At 42.1% G+C, this 22504-nt stretch overlaps 1 protein-coding gene across 2 annotated transcripts in view; it reads right to left on the minus strand.

Annotated features, from left to right (window-relative positions):
• Nucleotides 1–2123: 2123 nt before the first annotated feature.
• Zc3h11a (zinc finger CCCH-type containing 11A) overlaps nt 2124–22504 on the minus strand; it is a 32667-nt gene continuing 12286 nt past the window's right edge. The window contains exons 4-16 of one of the 2 annotated variants that reach the window (XM_085841178.1): nt 20796–20919; nt 19333–19536; nt 19125–19241; nt 18825–18905; nt 17463–17570; nt 16153–16212; nt 13906–14004; nt 7255–7758; nt 6309–6394; nt 4931–5258; nt 3640–3806; nt 2777–2844; nt 2124–2431 (exon numbers count right to left, since the gene is read on the minus strand). In XM_085841178.1, the coding sequence (XP_085697304.1) occupies nt 2173–2431; nt 2777–2844; nt 3640–3806; nt 4931–5258; nt 6309–6394; nt 7255–7758; nt 13906–14004; nt 16153–16212; nt 17463–17570; nt 18825–18905; nt 19125–19241; nt 19333–19536; nt 20796–20919 (2205 nt within the window). In that variant the 3' untranslated portion in view covers nt 2124–2172. Of the gene's footprint in view, nt 2432–2776; nt 2845–3639; nt 3807–4930; nt 5259–6308; nt 6395–7254; nt 7759–13905; nt 14005–16152; nt 16213–17462; nt 17574–18824; nt 18906–19124; nt 19242–19332; nt 19537–20795; nt 20920–22504 lie in introns of both variants that reach the window. The other variant, XM_029474600.2, reaches the window with a different exon arrangement.

Here is a 22504-nt window from a genome sequence, read left to right on the forward strand (position 1 = left end):
TTTTTGGCCTAGAACTCAAGAGCTCCGTCTGCCTCTGGTATGTGCCACCACATCTGGCCTAATCTTGAAAACTTGTAAACTAAAACTATCTCCATACTTTTGAGCAGAGACAAGCTGCAACATCTGGTCCACTACCGTTAAGATATATGTATGAAAAAATGTCCAACTTGATAGGACTTTGGGGGAAAGACAGCTTAGGTTGGCCAGAGGCCTCATGTGGAGTAGGCAAGTGGTCCACTGCTAAGCTACAGCTGCAGTCTGGGGACTACTAGGCTACTATTAGGTAGAAACTCCTGTTCTCTGCCTGCTAACCATTTATATGTGTTTCTGTAACAGTAAGAAGTCAACATACACACTGAAAAACCCTGTACTCTCCTAATTAAATATTTTCTTTCATCATCATGCTTGAAAATTCTCAATCATTGAATATTAAGATCACTTTTAGATCTGCCCTCCTTTAAAACAATTAATAGCATCACTTGAGTTATAATGAAGGATTTCCTATATCAGTTTTATTTAAAACACAAATAAGTATTTCTCTTTCGTTAATGGCAAATGGTTCAAATAATGTTGAACACAAATCATTGACTAATACAGGGCATTAAATATGAACAGACCTTTTTTTTTTTTTTTTAAAGCAAAATAAGAGGTTATATACAAAAGAGGCCTACAATCTATAGGCCAATTCAAAAGAGGAAATGTGTTTATAAAATGTGTGGTGAAACCAGAACCTTCCACCTCTGCTTTGGAGAAGGGCTATCATACAACATTCAGTCAGCTGAAGATGGATCGGTACAAGTGTCTATACAGAAACTTCAAGTCATTTTTGCATGTGCAGAATCATCCAGATCTTCCCAGACTGAACTGGCAGTCCTGTGGCTTTCTTCCTTTTCCATATTCCCAACAAGGCTACATGAACTTCAACTCTTGATGAGCCGCTTACAACAGCAGTTCCTTAGGAGCCAACATGACAGGTGGTCCAGGATTTCCCTATGAGAAACAAACTGGCCACCTACAGAAAGTATCACAATGAACAAGTCTTTTCTTTCCTTCTTCCAATTCTGTACAGTGTCTCCTTTCAAGACTATTATCCTCATCAGACTTGTTCCTTCACAAGTCTAAACCTTGAGGTGATGTAAAGAGGACCAACATTAAGAAAAGAAAACTCAATCCAGAAATGAAGAAACTGGAGGTATCCAATACACCCCAGAGCATCTTGCCATCCCTGACAGTACAGCCCAGTGTACTGCTACAGTCTGTAGATCAATACTGGCAGCTTGAGGTCCACCCCCCATGGTTAAAGCATATCAAATAAATACTAGGCAAGGAGTTTCCTGGGAGAGTTAGAAATTAAAAAAATTTACCAATTTTCTGTCTCTGTGATAATTCAATGCCAGTAAGAGAAAGGTATTGAAGGGACAATTTTCATACTAAAAAAAGAATTTCCCTAGCCATGTCACCATCTCTTATAAAGAATCCAGGGAATCCCAGAAATAGAAAATTAGTTTCAGGGGACCCCTGAGGCACTTTAAAGCCTTTAAAAAATTACAGTAATAATAAATTAGCTATTGCTCTTTAGAGGCTCACGGGACAGCTAACACAACAGGACCAGGTCCAGAGCTAGGTCCGCATCTCAGGTTCTCGAGCTGCCCGGCCCTCTTTAAAGCTTAGACGAATCTCCAAATACAAGACATACAATTTAACACAGACTGAGTGGGTCTTTTGTTTAGTGGTAGCATGACATTTGGTCCACAATGGTTAGCAGCTGTCTTCATTTTTAAACTCTGATAAAATTAAGACAATACATAAATAAATAGAGCAGGGACGCTAGCCCACACTGACAAACACCTCGAGGACCACTGAGTTCTCGTGCACCGTTTCATTTGGAGCTCAGTCTCCGGTGGAGAGAAGGGCATTACAGAACTTTCTTCTCAAAGATGCTCAACAATGGCAGCAAGTGGACAAAACGGTTATTTATCAAGGGATGTAAAAGATCCGACCCCAGGGAGTCCAGGACACACAGGTACTTCAGAGGTATACTTTTGATTTGGGCAAAATTTGAGACTTAAAGAAATTATCACCTCAGGTAAATAGATGAAACTAAGTCCAGTTTTTGGTGAGGGTTGTTTTTTTTTTTTTTTTTTTAAAGTGTCCTCATTATCCCCTTGGGCTTCAGCTGTCAATCATCTCTGAGAGCTCGAGCAGAAGGTCATCTTCGTCCTTCCCAGGATCCAAGTCGATCTCAGCTTCTAATTTGCCCCCTGAAATTTCCCATATTAGTTTCTCAAAATCATCTTCCACAGAGAGTGGAGGCTTTCCTGTGGAGGCGGAGCTCAGCCGGCGCGGTTTTGCTGCCGTCTGGGATGAGGAAGGGCCAGAGCCTTCTGGGAGCAAGGGTTCTGAAGAAGCTTGGGCTGAAGACAGCACAGAACTGTAAGGGGAAGAAAGGCACACTGTTAGAGCAGGCGGTGGACTTCCTTCACGGTTAAATGACCACAGCCTTGGCAGTTTAGGAAAAGTGTTTCTGAACACACACAAGAACAGGCCCACTAACTTGGAATCACATTGTGAATTTAGCCAGTTATCTCAAGAATCTTTTCATTAGTAAAGGCGACCGCCACCAGCAGCACTGGAGAGCAGCAGCACCGGTGGCAGGGCGTGCCGCCCTCAGTCTGGAGTTAGAGGGGATAACCCGTAAATGTTCAGTGACTTATCAGCATTTTTTTGTAGAGATCAAGACCTGAAATGGCATGGAGTTTGGTTAAGACAGCATTACCTGTCTTTCGGGTTTTCTGTCTCAGACATGGTGACGGATTTATCCTCAGAGAGGAGTGGGACAACAGCCTATAAAGGAAGAGAGAGAAAGGGTCAATCGCTGAGTTAGGCTTTACTCTTTGAGTGTCTGTGTGTTGTGTTGTATTGTGGTGTGTGTGTGTGTGTGTGTGTGTGTAAGTATGTAGAGTTCAGAGTCTTCTCCTGTGCTCTGTCTTACCTCCTTGGAAAGTCCGTCTCTTACTAAACCCCAAGCTGGTGTTTTCCAGCTCTGTTAGCTGGGTCTCCCTGTCTCCATCCCTCAGTGTTGGGGTTATACACAAGTGTACGGCTACACTGGCTTTTTATGTAGGTGCTGGAGATTCAAACTCAGGTCCACATGCGTGTGTGTAGCAAGCACTTACCCACTGAACCATCTTCCCGGATTCTTTGTTTGCTTGCTTGCTTGCTTGCTTTGGTTTGAGACGGGGCCTGACTATGTAGCTCTGGCTATCCCAGACCTCTACCTTCCCCTGCCTTCCACTGCCAGGCCTAGAGTCAGGTTTTTGTTTTGTTTTTTAAATCCCAGGGCATATTTTCTTTTGTTCCCTCTTTAGAACCAACGTTGTAGTTGTTTTGTTTTGGCATGGCTGGAGATCTTTGATAACCTTTCATGTTAGGTGGTCTCTCTACCACTGAGCTGTATCTTTGGCCCAAAGGCATTGTTTAACCCAGAGTAAGTAAAGGGGCTTCAGATCTTCAACTAGAGTAACAGTTTAAAAAACCAGTATGCTTAGGCAATGACAGAAGTGTGAGTCAAAAACAGAGACAAAGCCAAAGGGCAAATGTCCTGCAGAGTCCTGAGCCACTGCAGTGCTCATCTCTTACCACAGCTGCTTTCTTGGTAGGGCTTTCCTGCAGGACACTGCTGGAGCTGAGCGGCTTCACGGCCGCGATGACGGCAGAGTGCATCTCCACAGCCTTGCGTTTGGGAGCCAATTTGGGAGCTGAGACAACCTTGACCACAGATGGCTTCACATTTACTTTGGGTTTGACTACAGGGGACAGAACATATCTGATTAGCAACTAGATAATCTCACATATTGAGTAGCTCAGAATAAGATTCAATGCCTTTCGTATTAGAAATACATATTTAAAAAAAAAAAAAAAGTGTCCAAGTATAATGTGTGTGACTTAAATCCCAGCCCTGGGAGGCAGAAAGAAGCAGGAGGATCTCTGTGAGTCTGAGGCCAGCCTGATCTATATAATGGGTTCCAGCACAGAAAGGGCTATGGAGAGACCCTGTCCTACAAATAATCCAAGTACCCAGAAGTCTGAATTCAAGGCCAGCTAGAACTATATATAATAAGACCCTATTTCAAAACACCAGAGGAAATATGCGCCACAGAAATTCTGGGTGGGACTTTTATGTTTTTTTTCTATGACAGTCTCATAGCCCAGGCTATCCTCCAATCATGTAACTGAGGATGACCTTGAACTTCTGATCCCTCTATTTTCTTGTGAGAGCGAGGATTTGGTGACTCCAATTATAAACCTGGGAATGTTTATGAGAAAGAAAACGATGATGCTGTTTGCTTCTAGCACCTTTGACTAAAGAGGAAAAGAGCGAGCTCCATCGTAAAACTACCTAGATGTATACGAACAATCCAGAGTTCCAAGTCCATCCTGAAAGAGAATCTTCCACCAGCCACAGGACTCAGTGGCCAAAACTCAAACTCAAACCCCCATCCTATGTTGTCTGGCTGACAACACAGCACATGGTTAGGACTGAGGCATTCAACAGAGATTGGTGTGCCCGGTGTGAGACAGTCACTGTTGGACCACCCAGACTGTATCTTGTAAGCCAATCCAATAGCTCCTCCTCTGTCTACATTCTCTCTACTGGCTCTGTTCCTCTAGACAACCCTAATACAGCTGGGCTGGGATTATATGGTGTAATGGGCTTTGTGCTGGCTAGACAAGTACTTTACCAACGGAGCTACATCTCCAGCCCATGTAAGGCAGAAGACAGCAATTTTAGGTTGTGAAGAACTCTGCCTACATTTCACATTTGCAGCTCATCACTGTGTGACCTCAGTATACACGAGATTCAGTTCTGCTGCTGCCAGAGTTACTGACATCTGCTCACTGTGCGACGATGAAGGTATCAGCCACTCACCTTTACTCCTCTTCTCCAAAGTCTGCGCTGCGCATTTCACATTCAGGATTGAGTCCCCGATTCCAGAGGTTTCTACCTCCCCTTTCTGGGATGACTCTGTGGGGAGCCGCTTTGCCAGATGCCGAGTGACGCCTGATACAGCCGTGAGCACCGGCTTCCCCGCCACTCGGGTATAATAAGAAGCCTCATCTGCCCGCACAGATGACAAGGCTGCCTTCTCCTTCTGTGATGCTCCTCTCTCCTGCAGTCTCTGTGTGTGCTTCTCTTTGACAGTGTCACATCTGTTGACTGCAAGTTTTGTGGGATCACTTATGGTCTCATCTGAAGTCTGTGGACAAGTTCAATCAAAGAATTAAAATGTACACTCTCATTTATAGTGCTGCGTAAGTTAGGTAGAGTACTACATGATTCAGGATAAAGAGGAGGCTCACTATTTGCTAACACACAGAAGATATGCTATAATAGAACTGAAAATGTATGAAATTAATTGAAAAAAAAAAAAAACCCAGATTCTATAGGCTATAACTACAACCCTCAGTAAACACTAATGACTTGACTACTAAATAATTAAGACGCCTATATATTAAGGTTTATGCCAAGATATTATTTACAACTGTGAAAAAAATCTGATGTCTAAAAAGAGCTTATATTTACAAACTAGAATATTTATAGTCAGTAAAAACAAACACCTTAAGGAATTACTAAAGCTGCAGCAGGCTGCAAAATGACCAACTGTCCAGCTCCTATCTGACTGAGGGTTAGAGTCACTTCTATTAACAAATGGCTCAGTAGTTAAGAAACCTGCGCTCTTGCAAAGAGTCCAGGCATGCCAGCTCACACACAGATAAAGTAACTGTAAGAACAAAGAAAACTAACAGGGACTGTGAGAATCTCCCACAGGTACGGTGGTACACAATTTTAATCCCAGAAATCAGGAGGCAGAGTCAGGCAAATCTATGTTGAGTCAGAAACCAGTCAGGTCTACATAGTGAGTTCCAGGACAGCCAGGGCCACAAAGACCCTATCTCAAAAACCAAAAAACAAACAACAACAAAAATATATCTCCAAACCAAATAAAAACTACAAATTTCACAGAAAATTATAACCACAGTCCTGGGTTGTAATCTAGCATTAAGGAATGAGACTGGCTGAGCCAAGCAGATTGAGATACATAGTGAGAAATTGTCTCCAAAAATCTCAAAAATAAACCAGCCAAACAAAAAACCTAAAACCAAACAACAAAAGCACGAACCAAAGCAGTTAAAACCACAATCAATGTACCACTGGAATTACGGACAGAAATTCGCTGTAAGCTAAACTAAAAGCACACATCATTCACCTGATGAAGTCTGCCTAGGACATAAGGTAACAAACTTACCTCATTACCCTCCATCTTAGTCACACTGCTCTGAGAAGGAGGGTCACCACTGTCTGCAAGGCCACGTTTTTTCTCTTCTTTTGCACCTGTATTGGTATTTAAAAACACCATTGCTTTAATAAAGCTGCAAGCTCTGGAAAAATGAACTGAACTAAAACCTTTCTTTCTTTTTTTTTTCCGAGACAGGGTTTCTCTGTGTAGCCCTGTCTGTCCTGGAACTCACTCTGTAGACCAGGCTGGCCTCGAACTCAGAAATCCGCCTGTCTCTCTGCGCCCCCTGCGCTGGGATTAAAGGCGTGCGCCACCACGCCCTGCTCAATAAAACCTTTCTAAAGGAATACAATTTTATTGGCTAGCTTTTGTGTCAATTTAACATTGGCTGGTCATCTAGGAAGAGGGAACTGAAGCTAAGAAACCACAGACTAGCCTGTGGGGCATTTTCTTGATTGGTAATTGATGTAGGAGTGTCCAGCCCACCTTGGGTAGTGCCACCCCTGGGCAGGTGGTCCTTGGTTATATAAAAAGACAGACTGAGCAAGCCTCAGAGAGCAGACCAGTAAGCACCATGCCTCAGGTCCTCTCTTCAGCTTCCTGCCTTGACTTCCTCAAGAATGTACTTGTGATCTGGCAGTGTAAACCATATAATACTCCCCACCTCAGGCTGTTTTTTGATCAGTGTTGTATCAAACCACAGAAAGGAAACTAAGACAGTAATGAAAAGAAACAAGGAAAAAAACTTCATAGCTAAGAGACTGGTTCTATAAATTCTCAGCATTACAGGAATACACTGTTGAACTACAGACCACCATACTGTCAACACCTTACTCTACTGAATCCAGTGACTCCAGTTCCCCCAGTAATGAGAAGCCCTCAAAGACCTCCCCAGGCTCCTGTAGGTGCTGCCCTGTGCTGGAACGGTGACACAGTTTGGAGGGGCTATACAAACCTGCTCTCTTGGTGATGCGGAGCAGCCTCTTTGTCCCTGGGGCAGCCTCAGCCTGAGGTCGGGAGTTGCCACTACTCTCAGAGCTTTGCTGCACCCTCAGGGCCTTCTCCAGTTTAATTTCCTCTAGCGTCTTAATATGCACCTCCTGCATAGACCTGGCTCTTCCTGCAGGCTCCTCTGGTTGCCCTTTGCTAACAGCAACAGTCGGCAGACTCACTGTCTTTTTCATTTCAGTGTCTTCTGTTAGCATGAGGCAACTTGTATCCTTTTTGGATTTCTGTCTTTCCATTTCCTGCTGCCGATGTTTCTTTTCAGCCAGGACCTCAGAGAAGGTTTTGATCCGCACTGAAGAAGAACTTTTTGTTCCTGATGGAGAATCATCAGCTCCTGAAGGTTCTTCTGCCTTCAGTTTGGTTTGCAATTCTCCACGTTTCTGACTGGCTCTTTCAAGAAGAATTTCTTCCAGTGTCTTCACATGGATCTCCCCAGCTTTATGACCTCGCTCTGTTTCAGAGAAGACAGATATTTAAGCTCTCATTATTTTAATGATCTACGATCTCTCCACAGACAGTAAAAAAATCCAAGGGAGCCGGGCGTGGTGGCGCACGCCTTTAATCCCAGCGCAGGGGGCGCAGAGAGACAGGCGGATTTCTGAGTTCGAGGCCAGCCTGGTCTACAGAGTGAGTTCCAGGACAGCCAAGGCTACACTGAGAAACCCTGTCTCGAAAAACCAAAAAAAAAAAAAAAAATCCAAGGGAACATCAAATGTCCCATCACCCTCAGTTGTAGGTAAGTGCAAGAAAAACTCTTATCGAAACAAACCTAGAGATTTGTATTTCTACAATGCCAATGGCTGAAAATCACATATCAGTGAGGAAACCTGCACCGTTATGAATCCTAAGTGAAAGGAACAATGAGCTCTCCATTTACTCATAACGTGTGTGTATAAAACGTGCACAGGGCACTAAGGCAAGCATACTTCTGCCAAGGCTGGTATATAGTCTGACACAGGCCAGTGAGTAAATGAGCTATATGGAATATGGCAGTGGAAATTGCTTTAAAGCATACAGTGGAAACATCAAGCCTGGTCTAGGAACTGCAAATGAAGCAAATGAAGTGACATTTAAAACAGGAAAAGAAAAAGGGAAAATAAAACAGGGGACAACAACAACAACAACAACCCATAAAACCCAAGGGTCACAAATCTGACCTACATACTCTGCCCTCAAAAGATCATTCTGCAGAATGTTTAAAATAGGGAACACATGACACATTAGACAATCATTACTCGAGAGCTAAGAAAATAACGAACTGATGTAGAATAAAAAAGACACACACACTAACCAGTAAAAGATTTTAATTAAAATTCAAAAACATACAAAATATACCCCACGGTCCTAAATATAGCATGTTCTGGAACTCTGTGAACTTGGTCTTTCCTACCAGTCTCATTTCTGTCTGTGTCTCTGTCTTTCTCATTCTCTCCCCAAATAAAAGCTCAGGCTGGCCCGGAAGTCCTGATAAAACATAGCCTAAGTTAACCTCAAATTTAGAGCAATCCTCTTGCTTTCTTAGATTACAGGCATGAATCACCATAACCCACTAGTTTTGTTGTTCTTGTTTAAAGAGTTCATTTAAATAGTTAATGTTAAGTAAGTCCAACTTGTATTCTCATCCTCTATTCTAGAGCATTTCTCTGGTGAAAACATTGATCAGAGAGTCCTGTAACTGCCTAGTCCTCCAAACATATTATCTGCTTTTTGAGAACAGTTGATGCTATTTGGATCCTTGAAATATTTTAGTAAAGTACTCATGACAAAGCAAGAATTAGGCTTCGACTGGCTAAGTCTTCTGGGGTAGGATCTTTGCCGGAGTGTGGGAGCCTCAAACTCACTGTTCTCTTGTCTCGGCTTTTATGAGTACTGAGACTGTGAGGAGGGCTACCATAACCGCATTCTCATTCTCATTTCAAATGATTGTAGAGTTGGAGAGATTGCTCAGTGGTTAAGAACACTTGTTACTCTTACAGACAGTCAGATTCAGTTCCTAGCACCCACATGGTGGCTCAAACCATCAGTCACTCCAGTTCTAGAGTATCTAACACCCTACTGTGACCTCTACATACACCAGGCATACATGTGATGCACCTGCACACATAAAAGCAATTCATACATATAAAATAAATGAGAAAAAAGTTAATTGTAACTTTTTCTTCCAGTTCACAATGATAATCTAATCTCAAAATTATCACTCAAAAAAAGTAAATGGTCAATAGTGAAATGGGACACTTGTTTCTCTTTCCTACCAAAAACCATTGAAATGATAAAGACATTGATTAAAAATAGAATTAATCTACACTAGCAATGAAAAATGAATAATGCCATGGTAGAGCAATCTTCGAGCATTTCTGAGAGGAATCTATTGCAGTAGATAAAGTGTAAACACTGCAGCTATAACTCTAGAAGACCAGTTAAACACTCTGCTACTCAGCAGCAGAGCTAACAGCAAGACCTGGCTTAATAACACCAAAAGCAACAATGACCCATGGGAGAAATCTCTAAGGCAGATATTTAAGGACTGGGGCAGAGGATACCCCTCCCTGGAAGACTACTTGCATGGCATAGCATACACAGGCCTGGCTTGATTTCCAGCATCTCAAAGCCAAATAGAGAGACAAAACTAAGCAAGCAAGCAAGCAAGCAAGCAAGCAAACAAACAAACAAACAAACAAAACATTCATTAGAAAACTCCACAGCAGCCTACAAAAAATTAAGCTGTAGGAAAAAAAAGCAGAAGACCAGAACAAAACTCCTCTGAAGACAAGAGTCAAAATAAATTCATTTGAAAGTGTAAGTGATGCAAAAAGTCAACCAACCATTTAACAGTGTAAGCAAGCGGGGGCCCACAGGCCGGATCCGCTGTAACCTACTTCTGCGAGCTGTTTCCTTGAAACATAGCCACTCACTCATTTACACACTCACATATGGTTGCTTTCACACCACAAATGCAGAGCTTAGTAGCTGCCACTTAGATTATGGTCCACAAAGCCTAAAATATTTTTGTTTTTAAGAGTATCAGGGATCAAACCAAGGGTACCAGCAAGTTCTCTAGCAGTGAGCGACACAGACTTATGAAAAACAGAGAAGGCAAGTTAGATCAAAGGGCCCACTGAACCCTTGGCTTGCCCAGGAAGATCTGTGTTTATATCCACCAGAGTGAACTTATACCACGTCAGGGAGATAAAAATCCTAAAATGTTTTGGAGAATAATACTGAGCATAACCCCCATCTGTAATCCTGCCAAGCACCTAGAAGCTGTGGCAGGAGAGTACTTAAATTTGAGGCCAGTCTGGACTGCAGAACTGAGAACTTATCTTAAGAAAAAAGAGTAAGTGATGGTGGTTGTGTCCTTGCAAAAAAATAAGAAGCCACCATTAGGCTGTCTTTTAAGGATGCTAACACAAAATAATAATACAGAAGTCAGTGAAGGTGGGAATGAGAACATATAAGCTAACATGCAAAGCAGAGATATGAAATTTAACCATCTTATACAAAAACTATCACATCGGATCCTGAATGGCATAAAGCAAAGCAGGAAGGACAGGGTTACACAGCAGATTATTTACCTAGCATGTGCAAAGCTCTAGGTTTAAAACTACAGAACCACAAACATCAACAAAAGCAGAGTATTTGAATACATGGCTATTCACTTTATATAATACATACATACACACACACACACACACACACACACACACACACACACACGCGCGCGCATAGTTCAGCACCTTCAACACTGTAATGTAATAATTCATCTACAGATGTTAACTGCAAAATTTCCTCATATTATTTAGTACCTTCAAAGGCCACCTGGTTTGCTTTTGCCTGTTATCAGTCCCTTTATCCTCACTGAAACTTTTGCTTACCTGTACCCTTGCCTGAGGTAAACTATTATTCTAGAGAGAGAGCTGCGGGACATCTACACTGATCCTGGATGGCCAGGGCAGCTCCAATTGTGCCCCTCCTAACAGACATGGGCACAACAGGGTCTGCCAGCACAGGAGTAGCAGCACTTATTAAGGGAGATCAAAATTTCAAATACTTAAGTCAACAAACTGATCAAGACCTGTCAGAATAACAAAATGCCAACAAAGACTGATATAAAAGTTGGTCCCCACTGGTCTTCGAAAAAATTAAGAGTCAATGATTTGACTCTAAGGAATAAGCTCAAGGGGGGAATGTGGAGGCCTGCTCTTTCTAACATAACTGAACCATTTTATATTCAATCTCCATTTATTCAAATGGGGAAATTAAGTTCAAGTTCTCCAGACTCCACTTCCCAGAAGTAATTCTCTATAGCTAACCCTGATGAAAGCTACTAACAAGCCAAAGAATTCTAGTTGAATTACTTATGCTCTACTTTCTCACCGTTCTTAAATTCCCCTGTTCGCCACCCTCTGACCTCACTTAAGACCAATCTGCTTAGAAGGTGGCTGGTAATGCACTGTCTAGTTAGCCTACAACACTGCACTACTTCACTGCTTGTCTTTAAACCTTTGACCTGGCTTTTCATATAAAAGGTGGCTGGTAATACACTGTCTAGTTAGCCTACAACACTGCACTACTTCACTGCTTGCCTTTAAACCTTTGAACCTGGCTTTTCATATAAAAGGTGGCTGGTAATACACTGTCTAGTTAGCCTACAACACTGCACTACTTCACTGCTTGCCTTTAAACCTTTGAGCCTGGCTTTTCATATAAAAGGTGGCTGATAATACATTGTCTAGTTAGCCTACAACACTGTACTACTTCACTGCTTGCCTTTAAACCTTTGAACCTGGCTTTTCAAATAAAAAGTCTACTTGGAGGACAGATAAGTACAACTCCTTTCGTGGTCCTGATCGATCAGTATTAGGATATAAGTTCAATAAACTATTCTTGCTTAACTAACATCAGTGATTCTATGGCAACTTGCATGGCAGTTCCTGAACTTCAACATCTACACACAAGAAATCAAAACCAAAAACCTCCATCTGCTTCTCAGGCATGAACATTTCACCTAAGTCATAAAGTGGGGGGAAAAGATCTGCCTACGACTTCTCTCCTTCAGACAGCACTGTAAAACCTTAAATACCCCAATTTAAAACACTCATCTATACCACTATGTCCATTTACTTGAACTATCTTAGATCTTTTCAAGGTTTATTTTTATTTATTTCTACATCTATACCATATATGTACATGTGCCTGCAGAGGCCAGAAGAGGGCATCAGATTCCTGGAAGCTAAAGCTACAGTAGTTATGTGCTGTCTGAAGTGGGTGTTCTCAACCACTGAGAAATCTCTGCAGCCCTATTTGGGTTATTTTATAGGTCATATTCCAGCTAGCACTTTCCCTTCTACTGTTTCTCAACAATACAAGCAAATACAAGTACAAATCAGACCATTTGATCCCTTTTTAATATTTTTTCCCTTAGGATTCTTTGGTTTGTTTTTTGTTTACTTGAGACAGAGTCTCTCTACATAGCCCTGACAGTTCTGGAACTCACTATGTAGACTAAGCTGGCTTCCAACTCACAGAAATCCACTTGCCTCTGTGTGAGTACTAGGATTTAAGGGCATGTGGCACTACACCCAGGCCTTTCTGATATTTAATTTAGTTACTATTACGTGTGTGTACAGGCACATGTGCCTCACTAAGGCCTGTGTGAGTCAGAGGACACCTTTGGCGTCAGTTCTCTCCTCTACTGTCACTGTATGGATTAAACATGGGTCATTCACCACACTGTGGCAACAAGTGCTTTTACCAGTTGAGCCAACTTACCAGCTTGTGGTAACTGTAAAATAACATTTAGTTTGTCACTGTACTAGAATAAGCTCAAACTCTTCTCTTATATAACAGATTACTCCTTTCCCAATTCCATGCTTTAGCCACCCTCTGATCCTGGAGTGTAATATGCTTCCTTGGCTCTCTGACTCTGCAGAAGTCTTCTTTAATACAAACCCTGGTTGTTTTAGTTAGTTGCTACTAGTGTGATCAAACACTATGACCATCAACAACTTGGGGAGGGAAGGGTTTATTCCAGTTTACAACTCTCAGGTCCCTCCACTGCTGAGGGAAGTAGGGACAGGAACCTGGAGGCAGGAGCTGATGCAGAGACCCAGGAGGAGTGCCATTTCCTGGCTTGACCCCCATGGCATGTTCGACCTGCTCTCTTACACTATCAGGTATCACCACCAGCTCTGGGGTGGCACCACTCACAATGGTCTGGGCCTTCCCAACTAAATCATCAATTAAAAAAAAGTACCACTTTCTTGCCCATGGGCCAATTTGGTGGGGATGCTGTCTGTCTCAATTGAGCCTTTTCAAAACAACTCTAGATCATGTCAAGTTGACTTAAAATTAGCAAACACTGGACTTCTAACTTCACCTAGCCAATTTCTGATTTAGAGTGCTCCCATGGGACCATGCATTTTCCCAGTATCATGCAGGAACCTATGAACTCCAGTGGTTGTTGATAACTGTTAGTTTTATTAAATGTTAGCAATTTAGAATCAAGTAGAATAAACGTTCACCTGAGCAAAAAACGAGGATCCATACGTGTTATGATTACAAACAGGCAGGCCATGTCTGTAAGAAGCAAAGGCCTTACCTTTCTTTGGTGCTTTATCAATGTTAGTTTCTGGCGCTTCCACTTTTTTTCCCAGCCTCTGTGCAAGGCTTCGCTTTAATGGAGGGTCACTATCACCACCTACAAATAGGGAGAAACTCATTTTAAGATTTGATCTTCAACAAAGTAAAAGACAAAAATAGACAATTTATAAAATATTCTCGGATAGGCCGCAGTGGTGCATGCCTTTAACCCCAGCATTTGCGAACCAGAGGCAAACAGATCTCTGAGTTCTGGTCTCTGGACAGCCAAGTCTATGCAGAAAAACCCTGTCTCCAAAAACAAAAACAAAAACACAAACAAATGAACAACAACAACAAAAAAAAAACACTGAAAGTTTTCTACATTTAAATGTGTTTGTCCACCTGCTTCCTAGAACTTAATGTTAAAACCAAAATGTCCCAGAGAGAAAAAAAATTACTATACAAAATAAAACAAAACAAAAAACCCATGAATGAATTTTGAAAAAAAAAAAATTACTAAACTTACACACTGACTCATAAGCCTGGGATGAAGCTAAAGCTCAAAGACAGCAATGTCCTTTTGACTGTGTGGATGGTGTTAAGTCAACTTGACACAAGCTAGAGCTATCCGAAAGAAAGGAACCACATCTGAGAAAATGCCTCCATAAATCAAGCTGAAGGGAATTTTCTTAAATTCTAATTGATGAGGAAGGACCCAGCCCACTGCGGGTAGTGCCATCCCTGGGCTGATAGCCCTGGGTCCTATAAGCAGGCTGGCCTAGTCATGAGGAGCAAGACAGTAAGCAGCACCCCTCCATGGTCTCTGCGTCAGCTCCTGCCTCCAGGTGCCCTGACTTCCTTTGATGACAAACAGTGATGTGGAAGTGTAAGATGAATAAATTCTTTCCTTTCCAACTGTTTGGTTATGATGTCTCATCACAGCAATAGAAACCCTAACTAAAACACCAACAAACTCTGAATTCATAGTAAATTCAGTTAGGAAGATAGTAAAAGAATTTACAGTGCTAATTTTTCCTGGGGTAAGAAGACCCTGAAGAGCCGGGCTGGGCATGGTGGCGCACGCCTTTAATCCCAGCACTCAGGAGGCAGAGGCAGGCAGATTTCTGAGTTCGAGGCCAGCCTGGTCTACAAAGTGAGTTCCAGGACAGCCAGGACTACACAGAGAAACCTTGTCTCGAAATACCAAAAAAAAAAAAAACAAAAAAACAAAAAAAACCAAGACCCTGGTTAGAGCTGTGGCTCTCAGGGCCTTATGTTCAACATCTACCACTAAATAAACTTGGTGATGGTGGTTAAATGATCAAATCCTGCCTTAAAAAGAGAAAGTAGAAGGAAAAAGGGGAGGAAAGATAAAAGGAAGGAAGGAGAAGGAAGAAGAAGAGGAAGGAGGAGGACTCCACTAACCAACTGAAAATATCTAAGGTTCTTGGTTCTTTTTTTTTTAAACATTCATTTATTTTATGCATGAGTACACTGTAGCTGTCTTCAAACACCAGAAGAGGGCATCAGATCCCCTTACAGATGGTTGTGAGCCACCATGTGGTTGCTGGGAATTGAACTCAGGACCTCTGAAGAGCAGTCCATGCTCTTAACTGCTGAGCCATCTCTCCAGCCCAGGTTCTGATTCTTTTGTTTCTATGATCCGTTAAGTTTAATGCAGACTGCTGTCTGACTATAATACTATCAGCCTTTCTGTATTTGTTAGCCAAAAGGGAAAGGATAATGGATAGGGAGCCATTAGGAAAACCATAAAAACAAAATAAAAAACTATCTGGTTTTTGTTATTTGTTTTTTGTTTGTTTGTTTGTTTGATTTTGGAGACTAGGGTCTCTCTATGAAGTTTTGAGTTATAAATACCAGGCTGGTCTTGAACACACAAAGAACCTCTTGCTTCCACCTCCCGAGTGCTGAGATTAAAGGTACATGCATGCCACCATAGCTGGCTCAAGCCTGTAATTATTAAATCTAGGACCTTCTAAAAGGTTAACCATGGCCTGGACAGGGCTTGGCCATTAACAGGCTTACAATAAAAAAGGTTAGTTATAATCTAATTAAGGCATAATACTTTAAACGGTTGTAGCTTCAATAAAAGATATAACACACACGAGATTTTACAAATGTTGTTAGTTAAAGAATACAAGCAGACAGACCAGCATGTCAGTACTAATGGTGCTTACAAGAGTCTCAACAAGGTAACATGTTAATGCACGAACACACAGACAGAATGTACACAGATCTAACTCACCCACTGAAAGCTTTCGTTTCCCCAGTCTCTCAGAAAGACTCAGCCTAACCAAGGACTCTTCTGAAATGGCAGAAATAAAGTGTTTCCACTGTTACTTGATTGAGGATATTACTTTATAGTCCTATGAGCTCATAGTCTTATTTAACAAGATAATAATCAATAGTCTAATAAACATGCAACAGCATGACATTTTTAACAGCAGCCAAACATAAGGAAAGAGTTGGTCTTAGCCAAACTATCCTTGTGTACCTTGAAAAGTTATCTAACATTATCACTAGAAAGCGTAAGCCTTCTTCCAAATGTTTGTTGCTCAAATGGAACATTTAAATGTACAATTTCTTTTGTGTTGTATTATTGTGCTAGATATTTTTAAGTCGATGTGACACAAGCTAAAGTCACTGGAGAGGGAGAAGCCTCAATTAACAAAATGCCTCCATAAGACCAGGCTGAAGGCAAGCTTGTAGGGCAGCAGTTCTCAACCTGTGGGTGCAACGCCTCCCTTAGTGGCAGTGGTGAGGTCTAGTGAGCATTTCACAGGAGTTATATCAGATATTTACATTATGATTCATAACAGTAGCAAAACTAGAGTTATGTATGAAGTACTAATGAAAATTAATTTTATGGCTGGGGGGTCACTACACCATGAGGAACTGTATTAAACGGTTTCAGCATTAGGAAGGTTGAGACCCACCGCTGTACGGCTTCTTCTTAATCAGAGATTGATGTGGGAAGGCCCAGCCTACTATGGATGGTGCCATTCCTAGACTGGTGGTCCCAGATTCTATAAGAAAGCAGGCTGAGCAAGCCACAAGGAATAAGCCAATAAGCAGCACTCTTAGAAGGCCTCTGCATCAGCTCCTGCCTCCAGGTTTCTGCCCCGCTTGAGTTCCTGTCCTGACTCCCTTTGATGATGAGCAGTGATGTGGAAGCGTATCAAACTCATTCATCCCCAAGTTGCTTTGGTCATGGTGCTTGGTCACAGCAATAGTAACCAAAACTAAGACAATTTATTAGATTTTAAGCAATTTAGTAAAAAGATACATTTTTCTATCATTCTAAAAATGTAAGAACATTCTTTACTCAAAATGAACAGTAAACTTGCTGAAGCAAAGAGAAAATGTTAAATTAAATGCACATAAATGTGAGACTACCTGACTAAAAATTCCAACTCTTTAAAAAACAACCAATGTACCAATTTTTCAACCTCATATCTGATCAAAATGTTTCAAGTCCTCCTAAAACTCCAAAGTGAACAACTGCATCACCCAGGCACCTAAAGGCCACGCCTCTGAGAACTGCCTCGAGCTTACCTGGTTTGCTGGATAGAGTCACCATCCTCACCACAGTCCGAACATTCTCCTTCTCAGGGCCTGGACTGGGCTGAGGCTGCTGTAAAACACTGGAAACTCCCGAGGAGCCTTCTGAATGAAAACAGACAAATAAATAACCTGTGGGAAGGAAGGCTAGTCCACGTCAAGAGTCTGCTTCCATGAGACTGACTGCTGCCTCCCTTAGGTAAACACTCAGCCTTCTGCTTTCCTGTGAGGCTAACACTAAAGGTTAAGGCAGAAGCATGGTTAGCCATCAGCCTTGGCAATGCCAGTGTTCCCACTTGAATATTATCATCCTCAAAACAAGGTTCCTACAGAGTAAGCTTTAAGAACAGACTCCTCAGATCCAACTATTTACTCTATTTAGTGTACATCTCTTTATTACTTTAGAGTAGGAAATACATTAACTGGGTTGAGACAAGTAAGCGCCAGCAAAAAACTCTTTGTAGATCTTAAGAACCCTCTTGTACCTAATGGCATACATGTTCTTTTAGTAGGTTCTGTTTATATGTGGAAGGATGAGGTCAATTCTGCCATCTCTCCTCATTCCTCAGGAGACCGTATCTTACAAGGACCTAAGGTCTGCTTAGACTAGGCGGGTCAGCAAACCCAGCAATCCTCCTGCCCGGAGAAGCAGGATTACCAGCACACATCACCATGCCTGGCTTTCTATGTGGGTTTCTTTCTAAGCCAGAACACAGATTCTCAAGGCTTGTGTAGCAGGCACTTTACTCTACTGGCTCCTTAAGACGGCTCTTTTTTTTTTTTTTTTTTTTTTTTTGCTTTTCGCTTTTCGAGACAGGGTTTCTCTGTGTAGCCCTGGCTGTCCTGGAGCTCACTTTGTAGACCAGGCTGGCCTCGAACTCAGAAATCCGCCTGCCTCTGCCTCCCGAGTGCTGGGATTAAAGGCGTGCGCCACCACGCCCGGCTTAAGACGGCTCTTAACTGTAGTTCTTTACAGTTAAATATTTCAAGATATTAACCCAGCATGGCAGCATATGCCTTTAATCCCAGCACTCAGGAAGCAGAGGCAGGTGGATCTCTATGAGCACAAGGCCAGCCTGGTGTACAGAGTAAGTTCTAGGACAGCCAGGGCTACACAGAAAAACCCTGTCTCAAAAACACCATCAATCACTTTGAAGATAAGCAGGTTTTTAAATGATTATATAGACTCAGCTCTGAACAGCGAGGATGGAAAGAGCTCCAGTAGCTGTGTTTCACGGCAAACAAGCCACAGAAATGAGTCTGTATTTGCCGAATTTGGCTCTTGTTGCCAGAAGTCTCTACTATTCGTGTCTGGTAAACATGCAAGTACTCAGGCCAAAACCTGTGATGACTTACCACCTTGCTTCTTGGATTTTTCCTTCATTTTCTTTGATTTAATTTCCTCAAGAGTCTTTATTCCAAAATTCAAACATTCACCTGAGAAGCCCAAGGAGAAGCACATGAGGAACTATAGCTGTTTTCTTTGTACTTTGCTGCAGTCATTCAAGTATGCTTTGAGTAAATGACTTACGAGAAAGTACACATTCTACAAGCATAGCATATCTGCTAGAGCTTAGTGGCTGTGCACTAAATGTCAATGGAGTTACAACAGTCAGGGATACTTCTAGGGCTAGAAACCCGACAGCCTCTTCCTACCTTGCTTTAAACTGACTCCAGGTTTGCGGGCAGAAGCCACTCGTAATCCATTATGGACGTCAGGAGTTGGTTGCAGGGCAGGTGTCTTGCTTTCATCACCCTCCTCAGAAAACTGATCTGCATGCACACATGTAAGGCAAACTTCCAATAAGAACAAGTCTAGAGCTTTAATTTTTTTCCTGTCTAGTTGATTACAGCTAAAACGTACCATCGTCATCTTCATCATCATCTGCAGCATTGATCACAACAGGCGGGTGTGTGGGGCTGGGAACGTTTTCTGAGCTCTCTACTTTCATTACGCTCCGCAGCTGAGGGGAGGGGTTAGACTGAACAGACAGTTTGTTCTGCTGAACTGTGAGCTGGCCAGTCTTTACTTCTTCTTCTTGTGACTCAGGCACAGTGGGTAACACAGCTAAACACACAAACGAGACATAAATTTAGAAGACAGGACTATAATCCCTGTTCAACAAGCACCCTGTCCTTTATGATACATTTGGCACATTTTTCTTAAAGACTGTACGTTTTTTAAACCTAATTTTCCCAGTTTCATTCTAAAGTCTCCATGATGACAAAAGTTTTTTTGAACCAATGGCTCCTTTATTGGAGATAAGCAGATGGCAGGCAATAAAAGCAATAACCCCAAGTGTTAGTTCTCAATAGCAGACGTTCCTTTGTAAAACTGAGACTCTACAGTTTATACGCTCAACGGAAAAATGCATACAGAGACCACCTCCTCCATCTCCTGGCTGGGATGTGTGTGTTTGGGGGGGGGGGGGGGAGATAGTTTTGTTGAGAGAGAGAGAGAGAGAGAGAGTGAGTGTGTGTGAGTTAGTTTTGCTATGTAACCTAGGCTGGCCCCCACACTTATATTCCTCCTGCCTTAGCCTTCTGAGGGCTAAAATCACAGCCACCTTCGACTATTATAAATTATAAATAAAAATTATCTTAAAAGGGACTTTGAAAATAAACCACAAACTTCCGTGGAGTTAAGACTTATTTTAAGTCTGGGGATAACAGAGTGGTAGAGGGCTTGTGTAGCATGCTTGAGATCCTGGGCTTGATCCTCAGCCCTGGAACAACAGGACAAACATTTTTTTAGGAGGCCTTCGTTAAGAATCATTTATTTTAGCTAGCTTATAACATGCTGGACTTGTCGGTCCATGAGGTGCCATGGTGAATAACTATAACCATCCCAGACTCAGGAGACTAAAGCAGAAAGATCCCAAGTTTCCAGCCAGTTCAGGCTACAGCACGTAACCCCGTCTCCACAAAGGAGATAGATGGCTGGTACTGTTGGCTTTGTAGGTCAAATGGTCTCTATCTCAACTATTAACACAAAGCCAGCCACAGAAGGCATGTATTCAGTAAATCTTCATTTTACAGAACAGGCAGAGGACCCAATTTGCCAACCCCTGGTCTGGAGAATTAAGTTTCTTTTAAAAACATCTAAAGGTTTGGTAAGAAAATAAAAATAAAATTAACTATAGTAATATAATCTGACATGGCAAACATTTGGTCCTCTGTGCATATTCATCACCTAACCTCTCTAAGGCTTTGTCTCCTCCTCATTCTATACTAGAAGGAGCACGGCTCCCACTGGACTAACAGAGGTGTGGACAGAAGGAGCTCACTGAACAGCAACTGCTCTTTTACAATCAAAACCAATCTCACTTTTGCTTGGAGGTAGGAAGAGTCCATCAACATAGCGGCTTCTGGTGTGATGGAAAGCGCAGTTTAGTTTTTGACATCCCACTGGCTGATTTTCCCAATAACAAGGAATTTCACTTCGTTTTTTCTGTAAAAAAGAACACATTGTTTTTAAATAAAAGCAAAGTAAGTCCTAAATTAATTTTGTGATTGATTTTCTAAACAAAGTTCTAAACTCTGACACAGGAGGTCATGTTTAGCAAGAGAGGCTGCTGACTGTGATGTTTAGGCATATGGAGAGGTAGAAGGAGCTGTTCTTCCTTCTTGGTCTTCACCCTGAAAGCCCTAAATGCCCATATTTGTTGAAGAAAAGCAGGATAATATAGCAGTTTAGACTATGGAGTAAGGTATTACAGTAACTTTACTTAAGGACCTTATGAGCACAGACAAACAAATGTCTGCCTCATTTTCCTTTGCTACAAAATGTGAACTGAATGTGTACACACGTGCAGGTATTTGCATGGAGGCCAGAACAGGCCATGAGGTAGCTTCAACTGCTCTCTACCTTACTACAGCTTGAGATAGGATCTCTCACTGAAGCTGAAGCTGATTTCAGCTGGGCTGACCAGGCAGTCAACTCCCCGGATTCTCCTGTCTCTGCTCCCAACACTGAGCTTGTATCTAAGTGGAGCTATGCCCAGCTTTTTATGTGGGTGCTGTGCATTCAAAGGCAGGTCTCCTTACTTGTACAGCACATGCTAACTTACCCAGTGAGTCATCTCCCTAGCCCCTGAATTTGTGAATAGTACACCGATGCTTCTAAGGGAAACAGACAGCCAGGTTCCTATTATCCTCTGCACCTACAAAGCTTCATCAGCCAGTCATACACTCATACATAAATTTGTTTCATGAGTTTCTATCTTGCAGGGCTACACAGAAAGACCCTATCTCAAAAGGCAAGCAAGCAAGCAAGCAAATTAAAGAGAGGCGGGAGGGTGGGGGGCGGGGGTGGGGGAGGCTGACTCTTACTTAAGTACTAATATGAAACCCACAACCAACAGCACTTATAGGACTCAGCATGAACAAAGCTCACTCACAGTTATTGGTAAAGCACAGCACAGCTTCCCTCTAGTTAGAAACACTGTCTAGCATTGTAGCAATAGTTGTTGCCTGTTTCTCAGTGTATCTTCTTTTTCTACTACTAATTTTGAAAAGCAAAATAATCAACCAAGAGCACAGAAGCAAGTAGCTGGCAATCAAGAACACTTGACTATAGTATGGGAGCAGTTTATCACCCATTCCACCTCAGCTGGAGACACACATATCAAGGAACTGGTGTGTTTATCTCTCAACACGTCTTATACACACATTTTCTTGAACAGACACATTAGTGACTATTGAATCCATCAGTAATGAAAATAAGACTGTAAGGATATGTTGTGAACAGAGTCCTTAGAGCTCACTCCACCTCCACAACCATGATTAAAGGTCTCTTTTATACTTCCAGATAGTTTTTAAATACACATACAAACAAATACAAGTACAAATCTTGTGTGTGTGTGTGTGTGTGTGTGTGTGTGTGTGTTTTGCTTGAATTGTACATGCACCATGTGCCAGCCTTGTGCCTGCAAAGTTCAGAAGAATCCAGAAAGCAGCATGGGACCTCCTGAAACAGTAGTTGGGACAGTTGTGAGTTGCTGTGTGGATGCTAGAGCCTCTGCCACACCAACAAG

Source organism: Mus caroli, unplaced genomic scaffold, assembly GCF_978045245.1.
Source record: "Mus caroli unplaced genomic scaffold, Mus_caroli_1 scaffold_1, whole genome shotgun sequence".
Taxonomy (NCBI): domain Eukaryota; kingdom Metazoa; phylum Chordata; class Mammalia; order Rodentia; family Muridae; genus Mus; species Mus caroli.